Source organism: Vanessa atalanta, chromosome 13 (assembly GCF_905147765.1).
Source record: "Vanessa atalanta chromosome 13, ilVanAtal1.2, whole genome shotgun sequence".
NCBI lineage: Eukaryota > Metazoa > Arthropoda > Insecta > Lepidoptera > Nymphalidae > Vanessa > Vanessa atalanta.
In genome coordinates, this window is record NC_061883.1 from 8647920 (window position 1) to 8675753 (window position 27834).

The following is a 27834-nucleotide window of genomic DNA, read 5'->3' on the forward strand; positions in this document are numbered from 1 at the left end:
CCGGCGTACAGCCAGTGTCCGAGCGCGCATTGTCGCGGTAAGTGTTGGTCCGGTGGATGTTGCTGTTGAACCAATGCTGGAGGAAGGTATATTGACCCGCCGGTCAGGGAGACCCGTAGAAACGGTTGTTCCGCTGGCCGCCCGTGGCAGAGTACAGGGGCCCAAGCGTTCCTAACCAGCTCGCGAGGCTGCCCCACCAGGCCACGCATAATCCCGGTGTGGACCGTCGTGCCGGTTGGTGACCGGACGGTGGGGTCCCGGCGGCCACTACCGGGAGGGTTCGGGGGCCCTTCCGCCCGGCGGGTCGGTTTATTTTCTCTTCTGGCAACTTATTGGGGAAACACAGCTCCACACTTTGACCGTCCTTATCGTGGCAATGCATCGCTCGCTTCACGTCTCTTCCTCTTTTTTCCCCCATTCATGACAGTGCATAAAAGAAATGACGGTCGTATAGCGGTGCACACCCCCACCATTCCCACGCTGTTTGAGGTTGAGTTCGTTAACATCCGTGGACTCCACGCTAACCTCAATGCTGTCCACCACCATCTCGAGACAGCACGGCCAGCAATGTTGTTTCTGACGGAGACTCAAATACTCCGTCCTGTCGATACAAGCTACCTTAATTATCCCGGCTACATGCTTGAAGAATCCTTCAAAGCGAAAGCCGGAGTATGCTTGTTCGTCAGGACGGATGTTTGTTGTCACCGTCTGCGCTGCTTGGAGGACCCTTCCTTCTCCCTGTTAGTGGTACGTGTGGACTTGGTTCGTCAGAGTCGGGTCTACGTGTGCCTCTACAGATCCCACAATGGTGACTTGGAGACAAGCCGACTATTTGACCATCTTAGTCGGGTGGCAGATGCTGCGCAAGAGCAGTTTCCTAACGCGGAACTGGTGTTTTTGGGGGACTTTAACGCTCACCATGAATCATGGTTGAAGTCCTCCAAAACTGACCATGCGGGAAGGACTGCCCATGCTTTCGCTCTCACGCATGACTTGACCCAGTTGGTTGATCAGCCCACCAGGATCCCAGACATTGACGGGCAAGCGCCTTCCCTACTGGACCTTCTGCTGACTAGCCACCCGGTGGAATATCAGGTTGAGGTTCGGGCTCCACTTGGTTCTTCGGATCACTGCTTGATATCTACCAAAGTGCCACAGGCCAAGCTGCCGCCACCAACGGTAAGCAAACGTCGCATTTGGCACTATAAGTCGGCAGATTGGGACGGTTTGCGCGATTACTATGCGTCAGTCCCTTGGAAGGAGCGTTGCTTCAGTGAGAATGACCCGACAGCTAGCGCCGCTGCTATTGCTGGTGAGATCCTGTTGGGGATGGAATACTACATTCCTAACTCAGACCTCGCCAGTAAGGGTACGCGTAACCGTTGGTTCACTCGCGAATGTGCCGATGCTGTGTCTTCTAAGCAGGCGGCATATCGCGCGTGGATCAATGGCTGCGTTAGTGGGGCATCTAACATTGACTCACTGAAAGCAACCTACAATAAAACTTCCAAGTCTTGTAGGAAGGCATACACAAGAGCGGATGCACAGCGCATTGCGCGGTTTGGCCATGACCTTATTTCACATCCTAGAGGCTCCCGTAGCTTCTTCTTCTGACCAAATCTGTGCAAAGCAATTTCTGCCAACCTTCGCTGCCACCGCTCAGGTATCCGGACGGATCGCTAGCTCACAGTCCGCAGGAGAAAGCTGATCTTCTGGCAAAACTCTTTGCGGATAATTCCGTAATCAATGATTGTAGTGCGCTGCCACCAACAATTCCTTCATGTGGCTACACGATGCCTGACATCAAAATCAGGCAACGTGATGTACGTGCAGAGCTACAATCACTTGATGTGCGGAAAGCTAGCGGCCCCGATGGAATACCAGCCATAGTGCTGATGAAGTGTGCAGCGGAGCTGTCTCCTGTGTTAACGCGCCTGTTCCAGCTGTCTCTTTCTACAGGATGTGTGCCGGATTCTTGGAGGGAAGCTAATGTGCAAGCGGTTCCCAAAAAAGGGGATCGATCTGACCCGGCAAATTATCGGCCAATAGCTATCACCTCAGTTCTTTGTAAGGTGATGGAACGGATCTTAAACAACCAACTGATCCATTACCTAGAAGATCACTGTCTAATTAATGATCGTCAGTACGGGTTTCGACCAAAACGGTCCACAGGTGATCTTCTAGCGTACGTAACACACCTCTGGGGTGAAGCTATCGATAAGCGTGGAGAGTCGTTGGCCGTCAGCCTCGATATCTCCAAGGCTTTCGACAGAGTCTGGCACAGAAGTCTTCTCTCCAAGCTGCCGGCATACGGTCTGCCGGTTCAGCTCTGCACCTGGATTGCTAGCTTTCTACACAAGCGCAGCCTTCGCGTTCTAGTTGATGGTTGCGCTTCAAAATCCCATGTAGTGAATGCTGGAGTCCCCCAGGGGTCTGTGATATCCCCCACGCTCTTTCTTCTGCATATCAATGATATGCTCTCTCTCGGGAACATACATTGCTATGCAGATGACAGTACAGTGCACGGGGGATACCACGGACGCGCAGCGGCTGGACGGGCGGAAACTGAGGAGAGACGGAGGGATCTTGTTGTTGAACTCGATAGGACGTTAGGACTCATCGCCAAATGGGGCTCTGACAATCTTGTTGAGTTTAACGCCAAGAAAACACAGGTGTGCGCTCTCACAGCGAAAAAGTCACCATTTTCCCCTCCTCCTTCCCTCTGTGGCACTACGCTGGAGATACATAGCAAAGTCGCCATACTGGGAATCGACGTTCGGTGCGACCTCAATCCAAAGGATCACATCGAGGCTGTTATAAAAACAGCCTCACGTAAACTCGGAGTCCTGAACAAGGTGCGGCGTTTTTTCACGCCTGCTCAACTGCTCCTGCTGTATAAAACACAGGTACGGTCCTGCGTTGAATATTGCTCGCACCTCTGGGATGGCTCCGCTAAGTACCTACTGGAGGCCTTGGATCGGTTGCAGCGACGTGCGGTTCGCATTATTGGCGATGTAAAGGTCACCAACACCCTCGAGCCTTTACAATTGCGTCGAGAGATAGCGGCACTCAGCGCTTTCTATCGAATGTGTCACGGCGAGTGCTCAGAGGAACTATTCTCCCTTATTCCTGCTTCCCCTTTCCTACACAAGTCCACGCGTGCTGGTTCTCGATGTCACCGCCTAACTGTGACATCAATTCCATCGCGTACAAAGAAATTTGGCAACTCTTTTCTTTGTCGCACTTCCAAAACATGGAATTCTTTACCAGCGCACGTATTCCCCTCCTCTTATGACCTGGGTTCCTTCAAACGAGGCGTGAAGAGGCATCTTGCGGGCCGGCAAGGCGGGGGCGGCTAGAGCAGATCACCTTTCCCAACTGCACTAGCCGTCGTCGCGTTTGGACTCTACTACCACTTACCATCAGGTGGAGCAGAGTCATTTGCCCTCCCGGGCTATATAAAAAAAAAAAAAAATAATTTAATAAAAGTAGGTTTTTGAACATGAAATATGAAGGCAACCGATTTTGAAATAACAAACTCACAATATACGTATGTTGGTATTATAACTGTATTTTTATTTTATGCAACTTTGATCACTTGTAATTTATGCAGAAACACCTTAAGCAACACCCAAAAATAATATGTTTAATTTTTTTTACTGTGCTCATGCACTACATGTACATTTCGATTGTGAGAATTTTTCATTCAACAAGCGAGGTGGCCGGCCAAGAAAAGCTTTCTAGTTCTGCTTTGGACGTAAAAAGCCTTTAAAACATGGGACAATCGAATTATTTCTTCAGAAACAGTTACATGTTGTGCCGCTAATTCATTGTTTGAACTTGGTAAAACTTAAGTAGTTATTCTTGTGTGTAAAAGTGTAAGTCAGTGAAACTACGGGCACGTGTACATATTAACATCTTGGTGTCCAAGGTTGCGCCACGAGGGTATGGGGTATCCACCGCGTCATTCGTGGTTGAAGGTGCGGTTTGGAAATTAGCATTTGATTTAACAAAATACAAATTTAAACTTGATCTATCAACAAAAAATATATTGCTAGTTTTAATTATCGTAATTTATGTATTTCCTCAATAAAACTTTAATTCACAACAAACATAATATACAAATGTTAAAATTTAAAAGTGACATTGACCTCTTTCTTATAGATATTGCTTTCGTTAGATATGATTCTGATTCCTAAATGATAAGTGGAATTTATTTTTGCACGAACAAAATTTGCATACATGTTAAATTATATGCAGTAACACGCGATCACATGTATACAAGCAATATATTACCCTTTTCTAGCCACTAGACCATCTTGCCATCATAAGATAGCTGAAGTTAGCGAACCTTTTATAGCCGACTGCAGCTGTTGAAGGAGGATATTTTAATTTGTAAGGCATTTTGTAGAACTGTCACCACTGTGTGACTAAGATATCTTGTTTTTACAAGTCAGCTATAATTTTTTGATCTGCGTGGCACATGTGTAAAAACTTCCAGACTCTAGGACTGAAAATATTTCAAACGAAAACCCCAATATATTTATTATTGGACTGACCAGGAGCACGAAACTTGGACAACGCGCTGTGCCTTATAAGCTACCTAATCGAACAACGAAGCTATAATTAATATAATATTTTAATATAATATCTATATAAGTATGGATTAATAACTGTACTTCAAGCTTCGTAAGCTACTTTAGGAAATTAATAAGTCCTCATCAGCCCATGTTCGCCCACTGGACTCCGAGAGCTCGAATTCTCGTAATTTGTATGAAATAAATAACTACACGATTACGTACGTAATGTACCATCATGTGGTTTATGATAAAAAATACGTATAATAATGTCATGTTATTTAATTAAATTAATTATCATTTTGAAGATAGTGATCAGGATTTCTATAATTATTAATAATAATTATTATTTTTAATAATAATTATCGTAGTAGCATTACAATAGGACTCACAATTTCATTAAAAATATATTATTTTAGAGGCGATATCATAGAAACTTTAATTATAATATAATTTGAGTGTATTGAATTCACAATAAGTACTGTGTTCGATATCAACATTTGTGATTAGTAACGAAACGATTAGTCGTTATATCAATAAAATTGTTTCACGATGGCTGAAAATGTAGATTTGGTGCGATATTGATCTAGAATGACTTTATAATTTATCAACTATGCATAATATTTAATATGGGATTTTTTAGGGTATTATTTTAAAATTTATTTAATTAGTCTTCATTTACTACTATGCTCATAAATTATTATAATGATTACTCTCCGACCACAACAAAATTCAGAAACGATCACTGCGTAGATAGATACTTACAAAAAATAGCAGTGGGGATTCTGTCACATGCGATAAAAAGTCCGTCGCATTGGAGATGCACGGGAAGCCACTAAACCATGATAAAAAAAGAAAAAGCAGCTTGTAAGTGTATGGTGAACCTGTACCGTTGTCGGTCGATACAGCTTCTTGAAATCTGGCACAACAATTATGTAGATATGGGTATAATAATATAACCATAATTTGGTTCGTGCCGAATGTGTAACAAAAAACATCTATCTGTCTATCATCTAGTTTTTTATTTTTATTTAATTTACAACATCCACGGGCTCACAGTTGCCCGTACCTTTTTTTCCATTTTACTTTTATAAATTTTGGCGTTATATTATATTTTACTAAGGATCTGCAGATCTTAGCTGGACTTCGGGCTTGTTGTCTTCTTGAAAAACGTGACCCACACTATTACTATATTTTTTTTTATTTCAAAATAATATATAAAGAATAGTAGTAGTACATCCAGTTGATTTCAATTACTATAATAATGACAATAAATCTGTTACACCACATACTTCGCACGCTATTGATATTGAGGCGCAGGCGTTGGCCAGCACACCGTAAATGTCCGCTTCTTCGTTATCAGAGCAAATTCTTTCGAGCCAAGTGAACAAAGCACACGTTCGAATAAAATGCACTCACACAGCTCGTAGCAGTTACAAAACCTTTTTTGTTATAGACCGCTTTAGTTGAGATTGGCGATAATCGTCATAAATATTATTCAGTACGCGCTTTATGCGAGCTGTTTTATTAGCAAACCATTATGCGACCTAATACAACGTCAGTAATAAGTGCACGCAGCGGCGGCCTTAGGGGTGGCGAACAATCGCCCGGGGCCTCGCTCTTGGAGAGGCTTCGCGCAAAAACCCAAACAAATTTGAAGAAAACATTTTTTTTAAATTTAAAACCTTTGTTTTTGATCCCTAATTATTTATTAAATAACAGTAAATTAAAATAAAGTTAGTTAACTTATTCATTAATTCAAAAATAATTGAAAAATTAATTATGGACTACTTAAATATCGCGCCTCGAATCACTTGAAGATCGGTTTTTTAATCGCATAATACTCGAGTCATTTCAGGAATCGGGGCATAATGTTCTGCTCTTCTATCGCTCCAGGAATATCCATGTTTCATTTCTTTCGTCATCTCTTGTCACCTTGGATTATGTTTGCTTGCATTATGACCTTATAATTAGAACAGTTAGATATATCATTGCAAAAGTGCAGAGGCCAAGGATATGATAATGGAGCCAAAAAGTGGTGTCAAAAAAGGTATTCTTGAAATTAATCCACTTGCTTATTTTTTGCCTTGTCATAGCTGGAATCTCATCCTAAGAGATGCAGTCGTATTTTATTCAAGCATAATCTTTTTTTGGTTTGCTACAAAGGTTGTTCACTCTGTTTGCCAGCTCAAGTCGGAGGTGGTATATTAAATGCTCATGTTATTACTGTGATCGCTAAAATCACCACCACCATCGGTAAGTGGTCACCACCGCCCAAAGAAAAAGGCGCTGTAAGAAATATTAACTATTCCTTACATCACCTATGCGCCACCAACCTTGGGAACTAAGATGTTATGTCCCTTGTGCCTATGATTACACTGGCTCACTCACCCTTCTAACCAGAACACAACAATACAGAATACTGTTATTTGGCGGTAGAATATCTGATACCTACCCAGATGGCCTTGCAAAAAGCCCTACCACCACTACATTTGTAGTTTCACATATCCTTTGGTATGACATTCGTTCAAAGATCAATATACCAAAAATACCTAAACCAAACAACCAGACTCAGTCAGACCAGACGTTAAGTTAACTTAGCGCAGCCATCCCAAGGATGTAAGCAATATTCAACGCACGACCACCCCTTGCTTTTTATACAAAAAGAGCAGTTGTTTCAGTGTGATAAAACAAGGTACGGACCTTGCTGAGGAATTCGAGTTTTCGTGTGTCCGTTTTGATATCCGCCTCGATATGATCTCTTGGATTAAAGTCGCAGCGAACGTCAATTCCTAGCATGGTAATTTTGCTATGTATCACCAGCTCCATTCGGCAATAGTTCTAACGTCTCGAGTTCACCAACAAGATCCCTCCTCTTCTTCTCAATTCCCGTCCGGAGGGGGATACCTCAGCATTCATTGTATGGAAGCTTGAAGCGAAACCATGAACTAGACGCGAAGGCTACGCTTGTGTAGGAAGCGGGCAATCCAGGTACAGAGCTGAGCTGTACCTGGTTAATTAGGAAGAGCGTAATTAATGTTTTGTTGCGTCACCACGTGCGTGACAAAGCGCGGTTTTTATAATTATTTTCATATTTTATGTTGTCAACTTATTTTTTCACTCTTATGACGATTATTTGTGTGTTTAAAGCTCTTGCGTGAGTGCATATCTTGCGTACCTTGGCTGTCTATCACAACGTGATTTGCCTCAGTATCTCCTTCGGGTATTATAGAAATTAATCTGAGTTGGTCTTGGGTTGTTCAAAAATTTCGCGATACAAGTGTACAACGCTACTATTAAGATTTTTATATACATAGGTATATTTATTTCCAACAAGGTGAAAATATTTTTTCATAAAGTACTTAACGAAAAAAAAAATACAATCGTTGCTTTCAATATATGATCATAATTATAATTAAATAAAGTTAAATTATTATTAATTAACTACTTTGTAAAAGTATAATAGTATATGTGACGACGACGGAAGCAATGGACACCAACAGAGGATATTCAATTCGTATAAAATGAGCCATATGGAAGTTGATTGCACGTGACTGCACCAAGCCTCGAAGCTCGTTGAACGCACTTAGTAGCGGGTCATCTAAAACACAAAAACTATGAGTGAGCATAATCCATTAAGTCTTGTTCGAATAATGGCCTATCATAGGCATTAACTACTTCTAAATTAATTAGTAATTACTATGTAGTATTTACATATTATAGTAGACTTTCGTGATTCGGTTACCAAGGTTGGTGGAGCATTGGCGATGTAAGGTATGCTTAATTTTTCTTAAAGCGCCATTGTCTATGGGTGACGGCGACCACTTACAATCACGTGGCCCAGTTGCTCGTCCCCCAAGCTATATTATAAAAAAATGCACATTATTATATAAAACGAAATAAATCAGATGTGAATGAATATTTCACAAAAATCTCAATAGCTTATAGGCCCTATTCGGGGCTTATGTTCAGGTTCTCAGTAGTTTTTTATACTTTAACCAATAGTATTATTGCCTAGAACAAATAGTAATAATAATATTTCGCAGAACGAGAATGAAACTATGAATCTTAACTATTTTAATCGGTGGTAGGGCTTTGTGCAAGCCCGTTTTGGTAGGTACCACCACTACCACCCTGATATCATCGTATGTTTTACCACTAAATAGCAATACTTAGTATACTTGTGATGAGGTTTAAGAATGATTGAGCCGGTGTAACTACAGGCACAAGGGATATAACATTAATATGTTCCCAAGGTTGGTTTAAAGCATTGGCGATCTTATTAATAGTTAAAAATTCTTACAGCAACAATGTCTGACGGTGGTGATGACCACTTACCATCAGGTGACATAATTGCCCGTCCTTCTACTTATAACATAAAAAAAACTGCTTACCAAGGTTTTTGTCGATAATTAAATGATCCAACAAACAGACTATCCTTTCTCGCTGTCTATAAACACGCTCGCAGTGTTCAACGAGGGCGGTTATAACTACAACGCATGTCAGGATTCTCCAAAGTGTTGCTATCATGTTAAAGTATCCATGTTCATAGCCTGTAACCTAATACATAAAGCCAATGTTACACACAAATGAAGACCAGTATTTGTTTTGTTAGAGATAGTTTACTGTTATTATACAATAATCTTTCGATATAACCAACCGCATAAGACCAACTCAGGTAAAAATGGGTCCTAATATATAATATAAAAGATATAAATATTTAAAAAAAAAACATGAAGCCCTTGTAAGATGATTGGACTGTTGAGTTTGACGTTTGTTTAATTAATTTAGTCTTTGTCCTTTATTTATTTTGATGTCATGTGCTATTGTTAATATATCGTTTATTTACAATATATAATTTTGTCGATGTGAACTAGTATTTTGGATGCTTTAATCACCTATGACCATACCATACTTAATATGTGCAATATTTTAATATTTCAGAAAATGATTTTAATTCATACATATTATTAAATTTAGTAATTTGAATCATATAAATATTTTACAAACCTGCGATCCAATAAGAAGGAGAACCGTTAAATTAGTAAATCGCACCAAATCGATCAGTAAACTTAGACTGTTCATTAAAATCTGAAATAAAAGTTAAAACAATTTTTATGTTTTTGTTTTTATGTTGAAATTAAAATGAAATAAATGTTCTTTATAAATAAATTACATATTATCAGCATTAGAATATAACGCAGTTATGTAGTCACACATAGAAATTCAGTTAATTTATGTCTATAAAGAAAAGTTAACGAAAATCATCCCTGTCGAACGGTACTTATTCCATTTATACGAAGAAATATATAGCTTTTGTTACAAAGGTTGAAAGTAATTTATTAAACTAAAAACATTTTAAAAGTGAATAACCCGTTCTTATTAATATGAATCAAACCTTCGTATTTTAAACTGACAACAGCGAAGACGCGTTAGGGAGAATGGCAAGCACTAAGGAGATTCTGCATTACAACTTCAAAATGTCAATAATAGAAATGACCATATTATGGACAAATAACTCAAATACCATCCACGCCAGCTGAAGAATCCAGATTCCTACGAAGAATAATACTACAACAATTTAATAAAGACAATCCGACTTCATCACAGAAGTCCTTTTGATATAGTTCAAGAAATAATACAATTGTGAATAATATAACACCGGCACGGACAGGAAGTGTATGGAGAAATAATGTAACAAAAAAGAACAATTCATACACCTTGGTCAAGGCGTGGTACTATACAAGTTCTCGTGATTCTATAATCAAATGAACTTCGTTTTTCTTGTGCCCTTTGTTTGTCTTTAAATATATTTAAGGTTATAATAAGTATATGACATTCTTACCCTCATTCCATACATCTTGTTGATAAATGTTACTTGTTCAGTTAGCAACAGGTAACACTTACTCAACCGCCTTACTTCCTGTCGATCTAGACACGAAATAATGGTTACTGAAAGGAACTTTGGTTTACAACTTTTTCTTGATTCCTCGTGATAAAACCAATCGCTCTTATTAATGTCTTCGGTTATGCCTGGAGTACTTTCTGTACCACTACAGAAATCTCTAACTATTTCTGCTAAAGCACGTAGTCTACATTCCACTTGCATCACGTTAACAGTTAGATCTATATTAGTGAGTATCTTTATTAATATGTAGATGTATGCGATTGAATAAACTGTGGTTATAGTGAATCCGAAACCATTCGCCCAAATAAAGTAATCAAAGAGGCTACTTGAGAGCCACATGAACATGTAAAAACCCATGATTCTGATAAGCCTCCGTCTTATTGAAGTATAGTAATCGGTACCGAGTAAGCCGTCAATATAGGCGTACTTCTTTATATATATACAAGACAACTCTGCTCCATATTTATAAACAAAAAATAAATCTACCATATATTGGAAAATATCATAAATCATTTGAACGGCATCAGTATAAAGGACTGATATTGTTAAACGGTTTTTGACATAAGTTATTTTATAATATAATGTTAGCAGATTAATACAAGCGAGGACTGTAGCTGGTATGGCACTTTTGATGATTTTTAAATATGGATTTTTATATTTTTGTCTTTCACTATTTATAGAAAATATTTTAAGAAGCCAATTCAACGGACTAAATATATTACATATTTCTTGTATATAGTCTTTGTATTTAACATCTTTATTCATCATTTTTAAACAGTAATGCTCAGGGTAACCAATGTATATTATGTTTCATGAATTAATGTTCATTTGAAAATACTTAATAAAATTGATTATTACTTAACTATGTCATGTTAACTTCATTTTACGGTAAATTGAATGAGCTTACACGTGCCTGTGTGAGCATTGTAGCGGAATATTATACAGCGTGTTGTATTTATTTAATTATGTCAATTTTTTTTTCAAATATAACGATAATAGGTAATTTTTGAGATATCGATTTTCTCCTATATTTTTTTTCTGTCTTTTAAAGTACGAATGCCGACTGCTTCTTAATTCGTAAAAATGAAAGGTGAATTCGAATTAGAATATTACTACATTATTAGAAATATGTAGAATACTTGTTGGAGTCGAAAGTGTTTTTTTTAAGAGACACTCAAAATTAAGACATTTTAAAAGGATATGAATAACTAATATCTGGCTAAAATATTAGTTAATATTATGACATGTAATTTTAGGTTAAACAATTGTCATTTTCAAAATCCTTCTATTAAATATTTAATACAATAATGTGATTTTTCAAACCCACAGACATAGTTTGTCTATAACGGACAAAATCATTGTGTGGTTATATAAATGTTTTCATATTTTTAGAGCATCCTAAATTGCGTGTTAAAAGACATTACGTTTATTAAAACAACGGTCAAGGGGGAGGCAGTAAGTAGAAAAACATCAATTCATGGCTTAATTTTTTAATAAACTAAAATCATTATAAGTTGAAAGCTTTTTGTTTAATGAATTAACAAGTACCTACCCACCCTTTTTATTTGAGACATAATAATTGCTCTAAAAAGTACATAAAAACGAAAAGAATAAAAAAAACTGTAACGTTATATACACATCAATATAGGTATGTACCTTAGAACCTCGATTATCCGAACACTCAATTATCCGAACGATTACTTAATTTATCCAAACGCTATATTATTCAAATGCTGGTGGGAACGATACTTAGTAAAATACCTATTAAAACATTGTCTTTCTGAAAAAAACCATCTCGACGAATTCGTGCTTAAAATCTATACTATATATAAAATCTGTACATATATGTATTTTAAAGTTAATATTTGTGTATCTTTAATTTTAACATATAAAATAATAATATAAATGTGAAATAAAATAAATTTAAATAATACATATTTTAATATAAGTATAAATAAATTTGTTCAAGCTATTTTGTTTTAAAAGGTCTTTATATAATCTCGTCCTCAAAAAACTTCGTTTTGATTATCTCATTCAATAGCCTACATTTTCTGGTTCAATAGTAGCCTTTACTCTTAATTAAATGGAATTGAATGGTTCATCTAATACGTTGTTATAAGTTTCAACGTACCGACTTTTAGCCTTTTTGGAATTTTGTACGTGGCAAACGCTTCCTAACAGCGGGTTAGGTACTAGAAAGAACCCAATAACTTTTATTACAATTTGTATTCGGTACCTTCGGTTCTGTAGCCTTATAAGCTAGTTATTACACCAAAAAGGCCTTTCCAATTATTCTGACACTGTATTAGGTTAATTGGCTTTTAATATTTTTAACATCTGATATTATTAATAAACAATAATGTAAATAGAGACAAAATATCTTAACATCTTTATATAATCTTCATTAATAACTCTGACTCTACGACGTCTTAATAGACATAAATACCTATGTATGTACTGGAGGAACAGCTGATATATTATCTTTATATTTGAATTATTTAAAAAAATTAACGCTCTTTAGTTTCTAATAAAATACTTGAATTTAATTTTATTTTAGAGAAACTCAGATTAGGTTGATAAAAAATAATGAATTAGCTTCTGGCATAAGTAGAATTAACAAAATACTAGGTAATACAAAGAAGTCAGCTCTGATTTTGTACCACACACCATGGGCATTAATAGCATGCAAAATATATATCAACATATTTTGATAATAAGTTTTTTACACTTTTTAATGAGGAGTGCAATGGTATTAAATTAGTTATAAATCCGTAAAATCATTCTAAATATAACATCAATAAAATTGCAATTTCGCATAAAAAGGATAACTTTCAGTATCAGTCAAATGATTACTTTTAATCTTTAACTTTTTCTAAGTCTTATAAGCAGTTTTCGTTTTCAAATTCAAAATTGTGAAAACTTTAAAGAAGGTTGCAATTCCGTTGACAATTTGATTATGTACAGTACAGCGTGAAGCAATATCTTTGTAATTATTCTTGCTCATGGTAGGTAGCAATAAAGATGAGACTTTCTACTCTTTAATTGCTGAGCCGTGCCTTAATATAATTTAATTCAATTCCAATTAAATCCAATTTGCTGAAATTCAATCCAAAAGTCTCGTAAACGGTAGCAATAATAATTTTATATATTATGAAAACCAAATAAAAAGTTTATTGTACCTGTAAATTTTAACATAAAAATGTTAGAGTAGGTGTAGGAATAATATTGTATATACACACTAGCTGTTACCCGCGGCTCGGCTTCGCTCGCGTAGAATATGTATATATTTACATATTCTTATAATACTACGTTAATGTAAGACCTCATTGTATACCACAATGGTGTTTCAGACTAACCTGTAAACGAAATGTCAACACCTATTTTTCCCTTTAGTAAATTATCAAGAAACCCTTAAATACGTAACAACTCATCTTTCATCAGTAGCTCATAAATAAAGTTTCATGTTTTTAAGTTAAATAATGACTGACTCCCATAAAAACTACAACCCTTATTTCACCCCCTTAGAGGTAGATTATCTAGAAACGCTTAAATACTTATCTAGTCATTTTTATTCAGTATTCCAAAATAAAATTTCATGATTTTAACTTAAAAAATGTCTGTCTCTCATAAAATCTTCCAACCCGTATTGCACCCCCTTATTGGTAGATTATCTAGAAACGCTTAAATACGTGTCTAGTCATTTTTAATCAGTATTCCACAAAAAAGTATCATGTTTCTTACTTAAAAAATTACGGACTTTCATACATACTTTCATCCCTAATTGCAACCCCTTAGGAGTAGAATATGCAGACACGCTTAAATATTTATGTACTCATTTTTAATCAGTATCCTAAAAATAAAAAATTATGATTCCGACTTAAAAAATTACGGACTTCCATAAAAACGTTGAAATGCGTTCACCCCTTTAAGGGAAAAATTTCCAAAATTCCCTCGTTAGTGGGTGTCATGATATGTTAGTTTATAAGTGTACAGCCTAAAATATAAGTTTTATGCTTCTAGTTCTAAAAATGATAATACTTTCAAAAACTTACAATTTTGTTTTTTTTCATCCCCCTTTTCATTTCTTTACAGCGGCTTTTTCCTATTCAAAAGTAATGTCAGCCCATGTCCTTTCTCATGTTCTAGACTATTTGTGTACCAAATTTCATTTAACAGACAGACAGAGTTACTTTCGCATTTATAATATTATAATAATCATATATAATAATAATAATTATAATAATAAATAATATGAATAATATAGTATGGAAGTATGGATAGATATCATACATTATTCAAGCTTTCGACTTGCGTCCATTCGATGTCAATAGGCTATTTGACTGGTTCTTAAAATGAATTTTATATTATTTAGAAGAGGTTAAGGAACCCAGTAAAAGTTGTCTTTTTTAATTCTAGTACATATTTGCTGATAAATATCAAAATAAAAATCCCATATTTAAATAGCGCGCGAAAACGCTACTTTAACAATGTGGCGGTGCAATGGTCTCGGTGACGTCACTTGCCTGTATTATAATCTGTGGCACATATAATGCACATATAGTAGGCAAACGAGGTTAATAAGCAAGTGACGTCATCATAAGCCCGACAAATCGGAAGCGTTTTGTGTCACGTGACAAACTTTATTTTTTATGTTAGAGGTGGCAAACGAGCAGGAGGCTCACCTGATGGAAAGTGACTACCACCGCCCATGGACATTTGCAACACCAGGGGGCTTGCAGGTGCGTTGCCGTCCTTTCAGGAAGGAGTACGCTCTTTTCTTGAAGGTTCCCAAGTCGTATCGGTTCAGAAAAACCGCCGGCGAAAGCTGGTTCCATAGAGTGGTTGTGCGAGGCAGAAAATGTCTAAAAAATCGCGCTGTTGTGGATTTTTCGCGTTTAAAAAAATGCATTTTTATTTTTATGATATTATGATTGGCCTTAAAACTATACCTTTTAAGTAATAAACACAATAATGTTAATTTCAGATCCTTTAGATATAGTAGCCATTCAGGATTTTTTTTAAAATTATTTCACACATTTTGTTCGTTCGTTAATATTTTGGGCCTAAATTTTAGGCATTTATTGTATAGTGAGGAATTAGTTGTACGTCATGGGAATAGGCAACATTGGTTTTTTAGGGAAGCGGTGTTGCCACATAGTCGAAACTATTTGAGGGATGTATAAAGATGGCCGTCTTATTTATCATTTGAAAGCAAGCCATTTTTTGTGCCATAGACAAATTTCAGTGATAGCTAAATAGTAACCGTTAAATAACAGCATCTATTTTTAAGAAATTTAAGCTTAAGCCATTTATTAACACAAAATAAAGATAAATTAATAATTACAAGGCTGTATAGTGCCTACACTTTGTCTTGCCTGCAAAGAAACGAAAGAGTTAAGACAAAAATGACAATTACATTGACAATCATGGTTCATGAATCAATCAATCACAAATCAACTTATATTTACTATTTGCGTAAATAATTACTATAGTCAGGCCCTGTTTAACACTGATATTTACAGCTTTTATATTAAAAATAGATAATTATTATTATATTGCTCTATTTCTACGATAAATTAATATTATTATTAATAAGGAAGGGTAGTGGTAACGTAGTGCAGTTATAAGTAAACACCCAGAAAGTATGTTTGTTATAAAAAATATAGGCAGGTTTTGATGAAATGTGGTATTTTTTTAAGGTCACTCTGTTTCAGAATTTCTAATAATGGGTGGTTGCCGATGTACGTATCGTAATTGTACAGTGAAAACGGATGGAAAGACACATATGTTTCATTATCCAGTGTTTGAGAAAGTAAGATGCCACCAGTGGCTTGTGAATGCTCAACGACTTGAGTTTCTTGATCTTAAAGTTTCCCAATTAAAAAATAGAGTGGTCTGTCAACATCACTTTAAGGAGGAAAACTTTATGAACTATAAGGTAAATGTATATCTTTTACTCAGTGTAAATGATAATTTGGGCATGTACAATAACAGCCAAAAGTAATTCCCTTTGTAAATTGTCCTTCGTCATAAAAGGTTAATAAATAGAGTAATATTTATAGGTTTCAAAACATCTTATCTCTATATTTATCTTATCAGTCTGATCTATCTTGTATCTATCATACCTCTCTTGATGTGGATCAACCCTAATGCTATGACATGATATTATCTTATATATGTAATAAATGATGGCATTTAAATGTTTGCTTTGGTTTCACCAGCAATCTTCGGTAATGATTAACCTTTAAATTAAGTTTCAACCAATTGGCCATCTTAGTTTTATATTAATGCCTTTTATTGAAAAAGTTATTTAAAGTTAACTGTAACCATTTGAATTAGTTACTATTCTAATAGTAAAATAAGTGTAAGAGTAGGGACTGTCCCCGGCTTTGACTGGTTGCAATCTATTAAAACAAATAAACAAACAAATGTTACCTAAATTGATTGATATAATGAGTAATTTTTATGTTCTATTTTTAGCTGTCTTATGTTCTAAATTTTTTTCCTATAATAATTTAACGATATCATTATAACATATTTTGAATCTGGATCTAATATTTTGTTTCACATCTTGAAATGCAAATGTTTTGGCATTGTTTATCAGCATTTATGGGTTAACATACAATTGCTGGTTGTGTCTCATTATAATAAATTAAAAAAAAAATCCTTTTTCAATATTGTTTTCACTGAATTATTTGTAGTTGCTTTGAATTGGTTTTCATTTTATTTACAGAAAGACAAGCTGACATTTGATGCTATACCTACAGAAAATGGACCCTTTTGTGATCCCAGTAAATTTGTGGATTCATCTCAGGAGATGACTAAGTCATATCCTAATCTTATACTGTTGGAAGATATTGAAAATGAAGTTATTTTTAATGATAAGAAAGCAAATTTTTCCCTAAAATATGGAGATTTTCTCACAAATGGAGAAGTGATGGATTCCACATCAAGATATCATTCGGATAATATAAATCTCTCGAAAGAGAACACTAATATAATTTCTAAACCTAAATTTTGTTTAAAAAATGAACAAGAAATGAATCAACAATTATTCAAACCACGCTTTACTACATTGACATTGCCTTCAAAGAGTGTTAGTAAAATGCAGCCACAACCTATGCTAATAGTTCCTCCATACACTGATTTGAGCCTCGATATTGAAGGAGGCAAAGAAATTATCCAGGAGCAAGGTACTATAAATGTTTTTGAGCCAAACCCTTCTAGTTACAAAAATAACACAAGAAATGCCAATAGCTTACTACACTTAAACACTACTCCATCACAACATAATAATGAAGTTTTAGTAAAAAAAGAACCTAAAGTTAAGATTTTGTCTGAAAAGAAAATTGAAATTCGAGGGCCTATTCCAGTTATGGGTAAACTAGAAAAGGTGCCGCATTCTATCACCATTAATATCCCTAACAGGAAGAGAGAAGAAAATATAAGTGATAAAAAAGGCTTAAACAATCCATTAGTCAAAATTCCATCTGATAAATTGAAAATTTTAGAAGTTCTAGATGTAGAGTTTAATGGAGTACCAAAAACTGATGTTGCTACCGAGGTTCCTAAACCAAAGACAATAGAAACAGATGTAAATTACGTCCCAACATCTCAACCATTACCAAAAACACCACAAATTAAAAATAAAATTACATCAGAAAGAAGTGCAGCCATTGAAAAAAAGAGAAAGTTTAATATGAGGATGAAAGATATTTTAGAAACTTGTCTAGATAAACTAGATGATTCAATAAAAGTTAATGATAAAAATCCACCACCTGTTAAAGCATCTAGCAAGTCATTAATAAACCAACCTCAACCAAAAGGAACAGATCAACAAGTTGGTACTCATCTAGCCAAAGAGCAAACTTTACCAAATGCACAAGAATACACTATTGCATATTTAGATGCTAGAATGAAATCAATGGAAAGGGCTCTGTTAAACAAAATAGAACAAAACTCACAGAGAATTTTAGAATTAAAAGACTCTTTTGGAAATATAAAGACCTGTAAAGAACCCAATGACAAAAAAAACGTGAGTGTACAAACCAGTATCAATGAAGATTGCTATAAGAAGTTTCTTTATCAGGAAATGTCTCAATATTTAAGTCCAGATTCGAATAGTTTAATATATGAAGAACTCTTTATCAACAAATACTCCGTAGTCGATACAAGTCCACAAAGAAAAAGGCGAAGGAAATATATATAGCTGTTATTATATTGTATTATTAAATATTAAGGTGTATGTACAATAACTGTTTCTATGAAATAAACTATTAATTTACGCATTTTCAATTCTGGCCAGTATTTACGAAGTATAAAAAATAATAAAAAATGTCATGAGTTTGGACATGTCATTAAGATTAGTTAATTTTGATTTATTTTACCAATAAAAATATTATTTTAAATTTATATTGCACCCGAAACTGAATAAACAAGAAAAATATACTGTATTAATAATTTTGATGGAGAAAATTAAGTTCGAATTAAAAATACTCTCATATACTTTAGTAGAATACAAGAAATAAGTGATTAAATTGTATCATTTATTTTCAGTAAATTAACAAATTCGAAGAAGCAGGATCCAAATAGTAATGTATCATACTTTTCATTGGTGTGTATATCTCGTTATGGGAAGTTTTGTACTTCCCAATAAACATAATATTGATTTATTATACAAGTAAATTACTATTGAAAAAACTTAGTTGTTGAGTTCGGGTTTGGTTTTCTATTAAATTATTCTGCAAAAGATTTTTCTGTATTTACGCCATATACAAATATAAATATGTGTATACATATACCCAATTCTATACATAACCTATCTATACTATACGGGTAAAAATCCGTAACCGGAACAGGCAAGAAATTCAGTAGTTAGGGTACTCTAATATTACGTCGTGTTCTTTAATTTCTAATTTCTATTCTTCAACAGTTATTTCAAAAACCATTGTCTTACAGTTTAAATTTGCCACAAAATGGGATAAGCTTCTCATTACAGTTGCGTTAGTGGCTATTTTTATAGCGGGTGTGACCATGCCGTATGCAATAGCCTTAGTAGCTAACGTATTTCAAAATATGATTGACTACGCTAAGTCTAGTAAGGATCACATTTCTTACGAGGTGTTTCTAAAATCAATGCATGACTTTGGAATAAAGTATACTTGTGTTGGCCTTGTACTGTTTACGGGTGGATATTTGGGTACGGCTCTTATGAATGTTGCAGCAATAAATCAGGTATTAAAAGTAACACATTCTTATCGCAAATGTTTGATATATAAGAAATACATTTTCGTCTTTACTCTGCAGATATTTAGAATAAGATTTTCTTATTTGAAAGCTGTACTAAATCAAGATTTGGCGTATTACGACTTGCATCAAACTGGCGACTTTGCTTCGAAAATGGCTGAGTTATTATTGAGTAGTTACTGGTTAAATTTATTTCTTATTAGTAATTTACTTAAAACAGTTTTCGTTTTAACAGGGATATGATAAAGTTAGAGGAAGGTATAGGCGATAAAGTATCATCCTTAGTGTATGACACTGCAGTAGCGGTAAGCTGTACACTGATGGCTTTAATAAGAGGTTGGAAGCTAGCGTTGCTTTGTCTTTCTACCGCACCGATTACTTTCGTACTTGTGGGATTGACTGGCAAGGTACGTAATTTTTTTTAAATATATGAAATATACACATAGTGTTTAAACAATGTCTTGACAATATCGTTTCTTTATTATCTTTTAAAGTAATGTGTTAAGGAATCATTGAATTAACAAAATGTATATTTCTTTTGTCTTTACAATTATTCTATAAATTTAAGATATCCGATCGCTTATACAAGAAGCAGGCACAAGCAAAAGGCAAAGCCAGCGCCGTCGCTGAAGAAGCCCTGAGTTCAATTAAAACTGTTTACGCATTCAACGGACAAGAAAAAGAAATAGATCGTTACAAGATACATCTCGCAGATGCCAGAAGAATTCACATTCAGAAAGGTAAGTACTCGTAATTTTTTTAAATATGGTATCTATTGTTTGATAAATTAATCTCCATGTTTAGCTACAAGTTCCTTTTTTAAACTAAGCGCTTTAAGTACATTTTTATTTCTACAAAGTGTTACCAGCTCGCTTCACTTGACGTGGGTAATTCGATTAAAAATATTATGATGACTACTGATGATACTAAAATAATGTTTATTTTAGTAGTCAGTATGATATAAAGTTAAAATTAATACTGACTATTAATATTTTCAGAATTTTTCACCGGCTTGTCAATGGGGTTTCTGTATTTATGTATCTTTAGCTCTTACGCTTTGGCCTTTTATTTGGGTATACATCTTGTAATAAACGAGCCTCAGAGATACAATGCTGATGTTATGTTTTCTGTTAGTATTTTTTTTTATAGTTAGATTTATAGGCGTTAAAATAATATATCCGCTGTAATATTATAACCATCCATTTATGTTTCTGTTAATATTGTACATATGATTTTCCAATTGTTGTTTATTTACCATTGATAGCAAATAAAGACCCTGCCTTCTTATGCTATAGGTATTCTTTGGAGTGATGACTGCACTATCCTATTTCGGTATGATAGGTAATCTAATGACCTCATTGGGGTCAGCTCGTGGTGCTGGTGCTTCTATTTTTCATGTATTACATAATATACCGACCATTAACACTTTAGAAGACAGTGGAATTAAACCGGACTCAATGGAAGGAAATATTGAATTTAAAAATGTATCTTTCGATTATCCGTCTCGACCTGGAATTACTGTAAGTATAATCTTTACAAATATTATTTATAAAATTTTCAGTAACAAATTGAGAGGAGTATGTTGACCATTCAGCGATAAAAAATATAACAAGTTGCTCTACACGCTGTTCTAGCACCAGCTTTTCAGATAGTTAAAAAGATATAAAGTTAAGATAAAAATGAAATGCTGGGCAAATGCCTCCTCACATAGAGTGAGTTTCAAACTTATCCTACAACGTTGATCAAGCGCGGGTCAATGGATGTACATGCAAAACTTCATTTAACACATCTGATATCCTCACGATCTTTTTATTCACTTTTTATGAAGAGCTCGTGTTGAATGAAAAATACAAATTAGGCACGTAATAATCAGTCAGTCAGTAGAAATCAAACTTAGGAATGCATTGCTAAGCTTCTTAAATTATTTAGTCCCATTTTAACAAACTTTTATGATTAGGAATATTGGGAATAGGGCTTCACGCGTGCCCGCCTGGTTATCACGTATTCTTGCGATAAACTGCGATTCTGAAAACTGTTTCGTTCCGGTTTGAATGGTGAGGGAGCCAGTGTAACTTATTAGTGGTGTAGGCGGTGGTTTAAATTTCTTGCAGTACCATCCATTCCATCATATCTATACCAGCTAGCAAACATATCGTTTAAGTGCTAAAGTTTCATATAGGTATCCATAATAATATATAAATATGTAGTAGGCACTTTAGGTATTGCATGATGTGAACATCAATATATCAAGTGGTCAGTCTGTAGCTCTAGTGGGAAAATCTGGCTGTGGCAAGTCTACCATCGTTGCTCTCATATCAAGATACTATGATGTTGCTGACGGTAGTGTAAGTTATCTAGAATTTGAGTAATAAATTTATTTCGACTAACACCTACTTGTTTAATAATATTGTATACTGAAATCTTCCCTGGAATGCACCGCATTTTGGTGTAAGTTCTATGTACTACAAAACCAATTTGTAGTTTTTCAGCTAGGCCTTACAGAAAAACGTCTGCTCATTTATTGTAGATGGATAAGGTTACATTAGGTTTTCATGATGAAGAAATTTCAAGAAGTGGTCGATTCTGAAAATAATTCTAACAAGCAATAGAAAATTGATTTCTGTCAATAAATATAATTGCAAAAATATATAGTAAACCTTTTGTTTTTAATTACAGGTAAAGATAGATGGTAATGATGTCCGTGAATTATCTGTGCGGTGGTTACGTAGTCAGATCGGATTGGTTAACCAAGAGCCTGTGCTTTTTAACACAAGCATACGTGAAAACATTCGCTACGGACACGATGTTGTTTCTGATGTTGATATAATTAAAGCCGCGCAACAGGCTTATGCGCACGACTTCATAACGATGTTACCATCTGTGAGTCCTTTGCATACAATATTATTAATATATTTCTTATAGATATTGATCTTTTGTATGCAATATTAGTTGTCATATTTCGTTAACGCTTGGATGTTTTTTTTTAATTGTTTATTTCAGGAATAATTCTAAATTATACTAAATATGTTGGTATTTAATTTCTATATTTAATGGTCACCAAGAGATATAATGCCACATTTGAATGTACTTCACAAAAATACACTGTTGAATCCTTACAATAATAATAATAAAACCTGTCTTAATGACGATGCACATTATTTACACATTATACATTCGATTCCAATATAATTATTGTAAAAAATATTTGTTGGAATTAAAAATATAGAAAAAATTTTAACAGTATTTGAAGTATATAATTGCAAATATCGCTAATGTGCATGACAACTTACCTGCTTGGATCTGTACATTTTAATTGTGTGCTGTGTGCGTGATGTGCTACGACTTTAACACATTGGTTGGGATCTTTAAACTTGCAGGGTTATGACACTTTAGTAGGAGACCGTGGTACCTCTCTGTCAGGAGGACAGAAGCAAAGAATAGCTATTGCACGTGCCCTTGTGCGAAATCCTCGCATCCTTTTACTCGACGAAGCCACTAGTGCTCTCGACACACTATCGGAATCTAAAGTACAAGATGCATTAAATGAGGTAAATTTAATTTTATATTAAAAAAAAACATTATTTGGATAACTTGGAAAATCATGACCTTGTTTGTAAATTTTTTTTTTTAATTAAAATAACATTTGTTTTCTAGTTGTAACAGCACTTTATAGATACAATGACAACTCGACACGCTTTTTTTTTTAAATAAAGCGTATTGTAATAAACTTTTTTTATAAATTATAATTGATCCAGGCAGCGAAAGGTCGAACAACTATAATAGTAGCACATCGTTTGTCAACTATACGAAAAGTGGATATAATATACATGATGAAAGATGGGCTGGTGGTAGAGTTGGGGAATCACGAAGAATTGATGAATCAAAAGGGCTTATACTACAAAATGTTTAGGACATCTGAATTCATCGATATAAACAAACGAGAAATGTCAAATGACGTCAATAACGGTAAGACACGAATACAAGTTAAAGTATTATATATAGTTATGTTTCTATTGGATTAACAGTCGAGACACATTTTTTAAGCTCATGAGCCTATCCGAAAACTGAGAGAAATATCAAAGCATTCTGCTGAGGTTATCGAAGTAAGTGCTGAGTAAATCTATACAATTTAATTATTAGGATTGGATGATGAAAATAATTATAATGCATATTTAATTTCTATCTTTTCAAGGATATCAAAGAAATTAAAGAAAGATCGTCGCTATCTTTTTGGCAAGTGGTAGCGCTTAATGCACCCGAGTGGAAGACTGTCGCTTTGGGTAGTTTGTGTTCAATCATAGGTGGCTTTGCTATGCCATTATTTATAGTTGCTTTTGGTGATTTATTTGGGGTAAGAGTCTTTTATAATAATTAATAGGTCTTTCATGGTATTGATTTGGTTTGGTTAACTGAAAATTTGAACGCGCTTCGATCAAATTTTTCGAAATAAATAAAAAAATCATTATTTATTCACAGTCTATGGCTAATCCTGACCCCGAACACATGCTAAATAAAGTGAAAGTAATTTCATTTATTTGTATCGGCATCGGTTGTGCAACAGGACTGTCTAATTTAATTGAAGTAAGATTATTTTATATTTAAAATAAGTGATTGACAAGGGTACAATTTATAAATCCATGCCATCGCAACTTACTAAAAAAATACTGTTTATTGAAAATATATGAAGTCAGCCTGGGACATGTAATTTGTATGTGTACCTATATTCTTAAATGAAAAATATATTAAGTCATAATTTAATAAATCAACTATGACTTCCTTTTCTTCGTAAAGGAATTTTCTGTAATTCTATTTCGTTTTCGTTTAATGTTTATCTTATTCGCAGACATACTCCTTTGGTAGTGCTGGTGCGTATTTGACCGAAAGGTTACGCCTGTTAATGTTCACTCACTTGTTACATCAAGATGTTGCTTATTTTGATGATCGAGCCAATTCTACGGGAGCGCTCTGCGCCCGACTCTCTGCCGAGGCCGCTTTCGTCCAAGGCGTAAGTATGGAATAAACTTTAAGTTTACACAGATTTAAAAAAAAATCAAATTAAGTGAATTAGTATTTTTTGTTAAATAAATATTCTAATAATATAGTTTATTGTTTCACACGATAACATTTACCCTCTCTTACACTCTGTTCGAATGTTTTAAGAATTTATAACCAAATTGTACAGTGTTAAAAAATGCTAACTTTTACAGGCCACAGGTCAACGAATTGGTATAATATTGCAAGGAGCGGGCTCTGTTGGTTTGGCGTTGGTCATCGCCCTTTGGTTCCAGTGGCGCGTCGCTCTCGTAGCATTATCGTTTCTCCCAATCATTATCTTTGTCATTTGGCAGCAAGGCGTAGCCACTGATAAAGAATCCTCTGGATATGCAAAAGCTCTTGAAAATAGTACTAAGGTACAAAATAATTATACAGTAGAATCCGCTTATAATGACTCCGCCTATATTGACCAACCGTTTATTGTGACGTACTTACACCATGAAGTTTGGTTCTCATATAAAATTCGTTGTAAATAAGTCGGATATAATTATCGCTTATTATGACCCATTTTTAATAAATTACGTCCGGTTATAGTGACCGACATGATTCTTTACACCTTCGGTAATGTTCCCGGCGACGCTCGGCACCTGGCTCATTATTTTTAATCTGAGTGAGTAATTGTCACTCAAAGGTCGTCTGCAGTTGTTCATAGCAATATTGAAAATGATAATTTGACCATGGCTATGTCTTCTATACACACTAGTATTAGATACTGTTATTACAAAAAAATGAAAAAAACAAAAGCAGACAAAAATTACAGATTACTTAGATTAAAATATGAAAAATATACTACATACATGTTTCGTATGTACTTATTACGTGCAAAATATATATGTATATATATACTATATATATATATATATATATATATATATATATATATTAAATAAAATTTTCTCTTTTTATTATTATACAGATTATTAGGTAAGTAGGGAATTGGAAAATGGGTAAAAGCATAAGAGAATTTAAAAGTGATGATATGACAACTTATCATAGTAATGGTTTATTACAACAGATAGCTGTCGAGGCAGTTTCGAACATCCGTACGGTAGCTTGCCTAGGTCGGGAACGTTGCGTTGCGCAGCAGTACGCAGACCGGCTATACCCGGCGCTGGCTCCGGCGCGACGCGCTGCGCACTGGCGTGGCATCGTCGGGGGTCTCTCTCGGTCCATATTCAACTTCGTAAATGCTACAGCCCTCACTTATGGCGGCCAACTAATAGTAACGGAAGGAATTGCATACCAGAACATTCTTATGTAAGTTTTATTAACACTGAATGAATCAAATCAATTTCTACCTATACAGTTGAAATTATATGCCAATTAGTAACATTTTTTAAATTATTTTACATTATTATTATTACAATCAGTGCTACCCAAGCATTGCAAATGGCGTCATCTCAGGTTCAGAATGCATTTGCATATGCGCCCGATTTCCAGAAGGGTACAAAAGCAGCTGCAAGGATCTTAGAACTCCTGAACACCAAACCTCTTATCATGAATCCTGACAAACCTGAAGATATTTTTGTTAGTATTTTTTTATTTATTATACCTTGCTTTTAGTAAGAGATTTTTGAAAAAAGTCTTAAAACATAACCTAAGATAATCTTTTTTTATAGAAAGCTAGCGGTGATGCCAGTTTCAGAAGAGTTAATTTTGAATACCCTAACAGGCCAAATGTAACAGTGCTCCATGGTTTAGATTTAGAGGTATATCTTTGACATATATTTAAGAATAGACCAAAACGATCATGTAAAAATTTTGATCAAATATTTGTAAGAGTTAGAAGTAAATTTCGATAAAGATAAATTGATTTTCTATACAGATAAATCGCGGTAAAACTTTTGCGATTGTTGGTCAAAGCGGTTGCGGAAAAAGTACAGTTGTTCAATTATTACAGAGATATTACGATCCCGATGCTGGTGCTGTCGTAAGTTTTCACTTATAGCATTTTCCAATCGAAGTAGGAATAAAGATAAACAAACCTTAGATTTACGTATTTCATTCTATTTACTAATAAGTCAGCTATATTGTGCACTACTAGGAGTTTATGATTAGTATATATTTATTTATAATACAACACTATTACACAGTACTACTTATATATACTTTAATTTTACTTTCCAAATTCCTATAACAGTTTCGCCGACGCATTTTTTTTTGTAAATCCATAGTGAATATCATAGATTAATCATTGATATCGCGTCAATTTGTTGTCAAATGATGTTTATTTAGCTTTTTTCCTCTTATGGTTGGAATAAAGTATACATAAGTTAATTTTTTTAAAGAGTGGCCGTTAGAAAAATCAATCCAGAAGTGTACAAAAATAAACAGTTTTTCGTGTAAATATGTAATAATACAAAGTATGGTTTTAAATAAATGTGAATTTTAATTTATATATAAATTATTACATTTCTATAAGTTGACAAAGTTTTTTATTCTATTATTCGTTAGTAAGGCAAATAAAAGCGATAGAAATATTTTTATAAAAAATCTTCAAATTCTTTGCTGCTTCAATGGATGCCACGGACCTGTCAGGAATGCATCCTCTTAGCGACGTATGGACTTAAAATAATTGAATAATTGTGATCTTAACCGAGATGGATTGATACCAAATAGAATTAAACCACATCGTTATTTTATTTTTATTATTTTTCCGCAGCTTTTAGATGATGTGTCTCTTAATAAATTACGCCTCAACGATGTACGTGCTAGTTTCGGTTTAGTATCCCAAGAGCCTGTGCTGTTTGATCGTAGCATACTAGAGAACATCGCTTACGGTGATAATTCAAGGACAGTATCAGCAGAAGATGTGATCGAAGCGGCGAAACAAGCGCACATTCACAATTTCATTGTTTCATTGCCACGGGTATTGAATTGATTTCAGTGCTGGAATTATATGACTAAATAATATCCTTAATTACGTTTTAAGCAAATTTGTACATTTATCTCACGCCTCGAATGAATATGCATAAAATGATTTAGCAATTAAACGAGACTAAAGACCTGATGTGATAAAAATACATTTCAATTGATACTACAGGGTTA

General features: G+C 34.6%; 3 protein-coding genes across 4 annotated transcripts; 2 read left to right on the top strand and 1 right to left on the bottom strand.

Annotated features, from left to right (window-relative positions):
* Positions 1 to 8017: 8017 nt before the first annotated feature.
* On the bottom strand, positions 8018 to 11603 carry LOC125068359. The gene is made up of 5 exons (XM_047677459.1): positions 11599 to 11603; positions 10423 to 11110; positions 9588 to 9668; positions 8972 to 9137; positions 8018 to 8178 (listed from the first exon to the last, which is right to left on the bottom strand). The coding sequence occupies exons 1-5, from the start codon at positions 11601 to 11603 to the stop codon at positions 8018 to 8020; spliced, it is 1101 nt and encodes a 366-aa protein (XP_047533415.1).
* Positions 11604 to 14205: 2602 nt separating this feature from the next.
* On the top strand, positions 14206 to 18780 carry LOC125068132. Of its 2 annotated transcripts, none has more exons than XM_047677152.1 (3): positions 14206 to 14210; positions 16200 to 16423; positions 17219 to 18780. In XM_047677152.1, exons 2-3 carry the CDS (start codon positions 16211 to 16213, stop codon positions 18692 to 18694), a joined length of 1689 nt encoding a protein of 562 aa, XP_047533108.1. In that variant the 5' UTR covers positions 14206 to 14210; positions 16200 to 16210; the 3' UTR covers positions 18695 to 18780. The 2 variants fall into 2 exon arrangements, with proteins under 2 accessions (XP_047533108.1, XP_047533107.1); XM_047677151.1 differs by lacking the exon at positions 14206 to 14210 and adding an exon at positions 15866 to 16127.
* A 789-nt stretch (positions 18781 to 19569) lies between these two features.
* LOC125068105 (ATP-dependent translocase ABCB1-like) lies at positions 19570 to 27811 on the top strand. The gene is made up of 19 exons (XM_047677112.1): positions 19570 to 19719; positions 19792 to 19892; positions 19967 to 20138; positions 20300 to 20471; positions 20730 to 20860; positions 21027 to 21251; positions 22408 to 22611; positions 23109 to 23279; positions 23487 to 23697; positions 23776 to 23834; positions 23924 to 24082; positions 24208 to 24312; positions 24575 to 24736; positions 24939 to 25142; positions 25802 to 26043; positions 26157 to 26313; positions 26406 to 26495; positions 26612 to 26716; positions 27449 to 27811. The coding sequence occupies exons 1-19, from the start codon at positions 19621 to 19623 to the stop codon at positions 27665 to 27667; spliced, it is 2988 nt and encodes a 995-aa protein (XP_047533068.1). The 5' UTR covers positions 19570 to 19620; the 3' UTR covers positions 27668 to 27811.
* Positions 27812 to 27834: the final 23 nt, after the last annotated feature.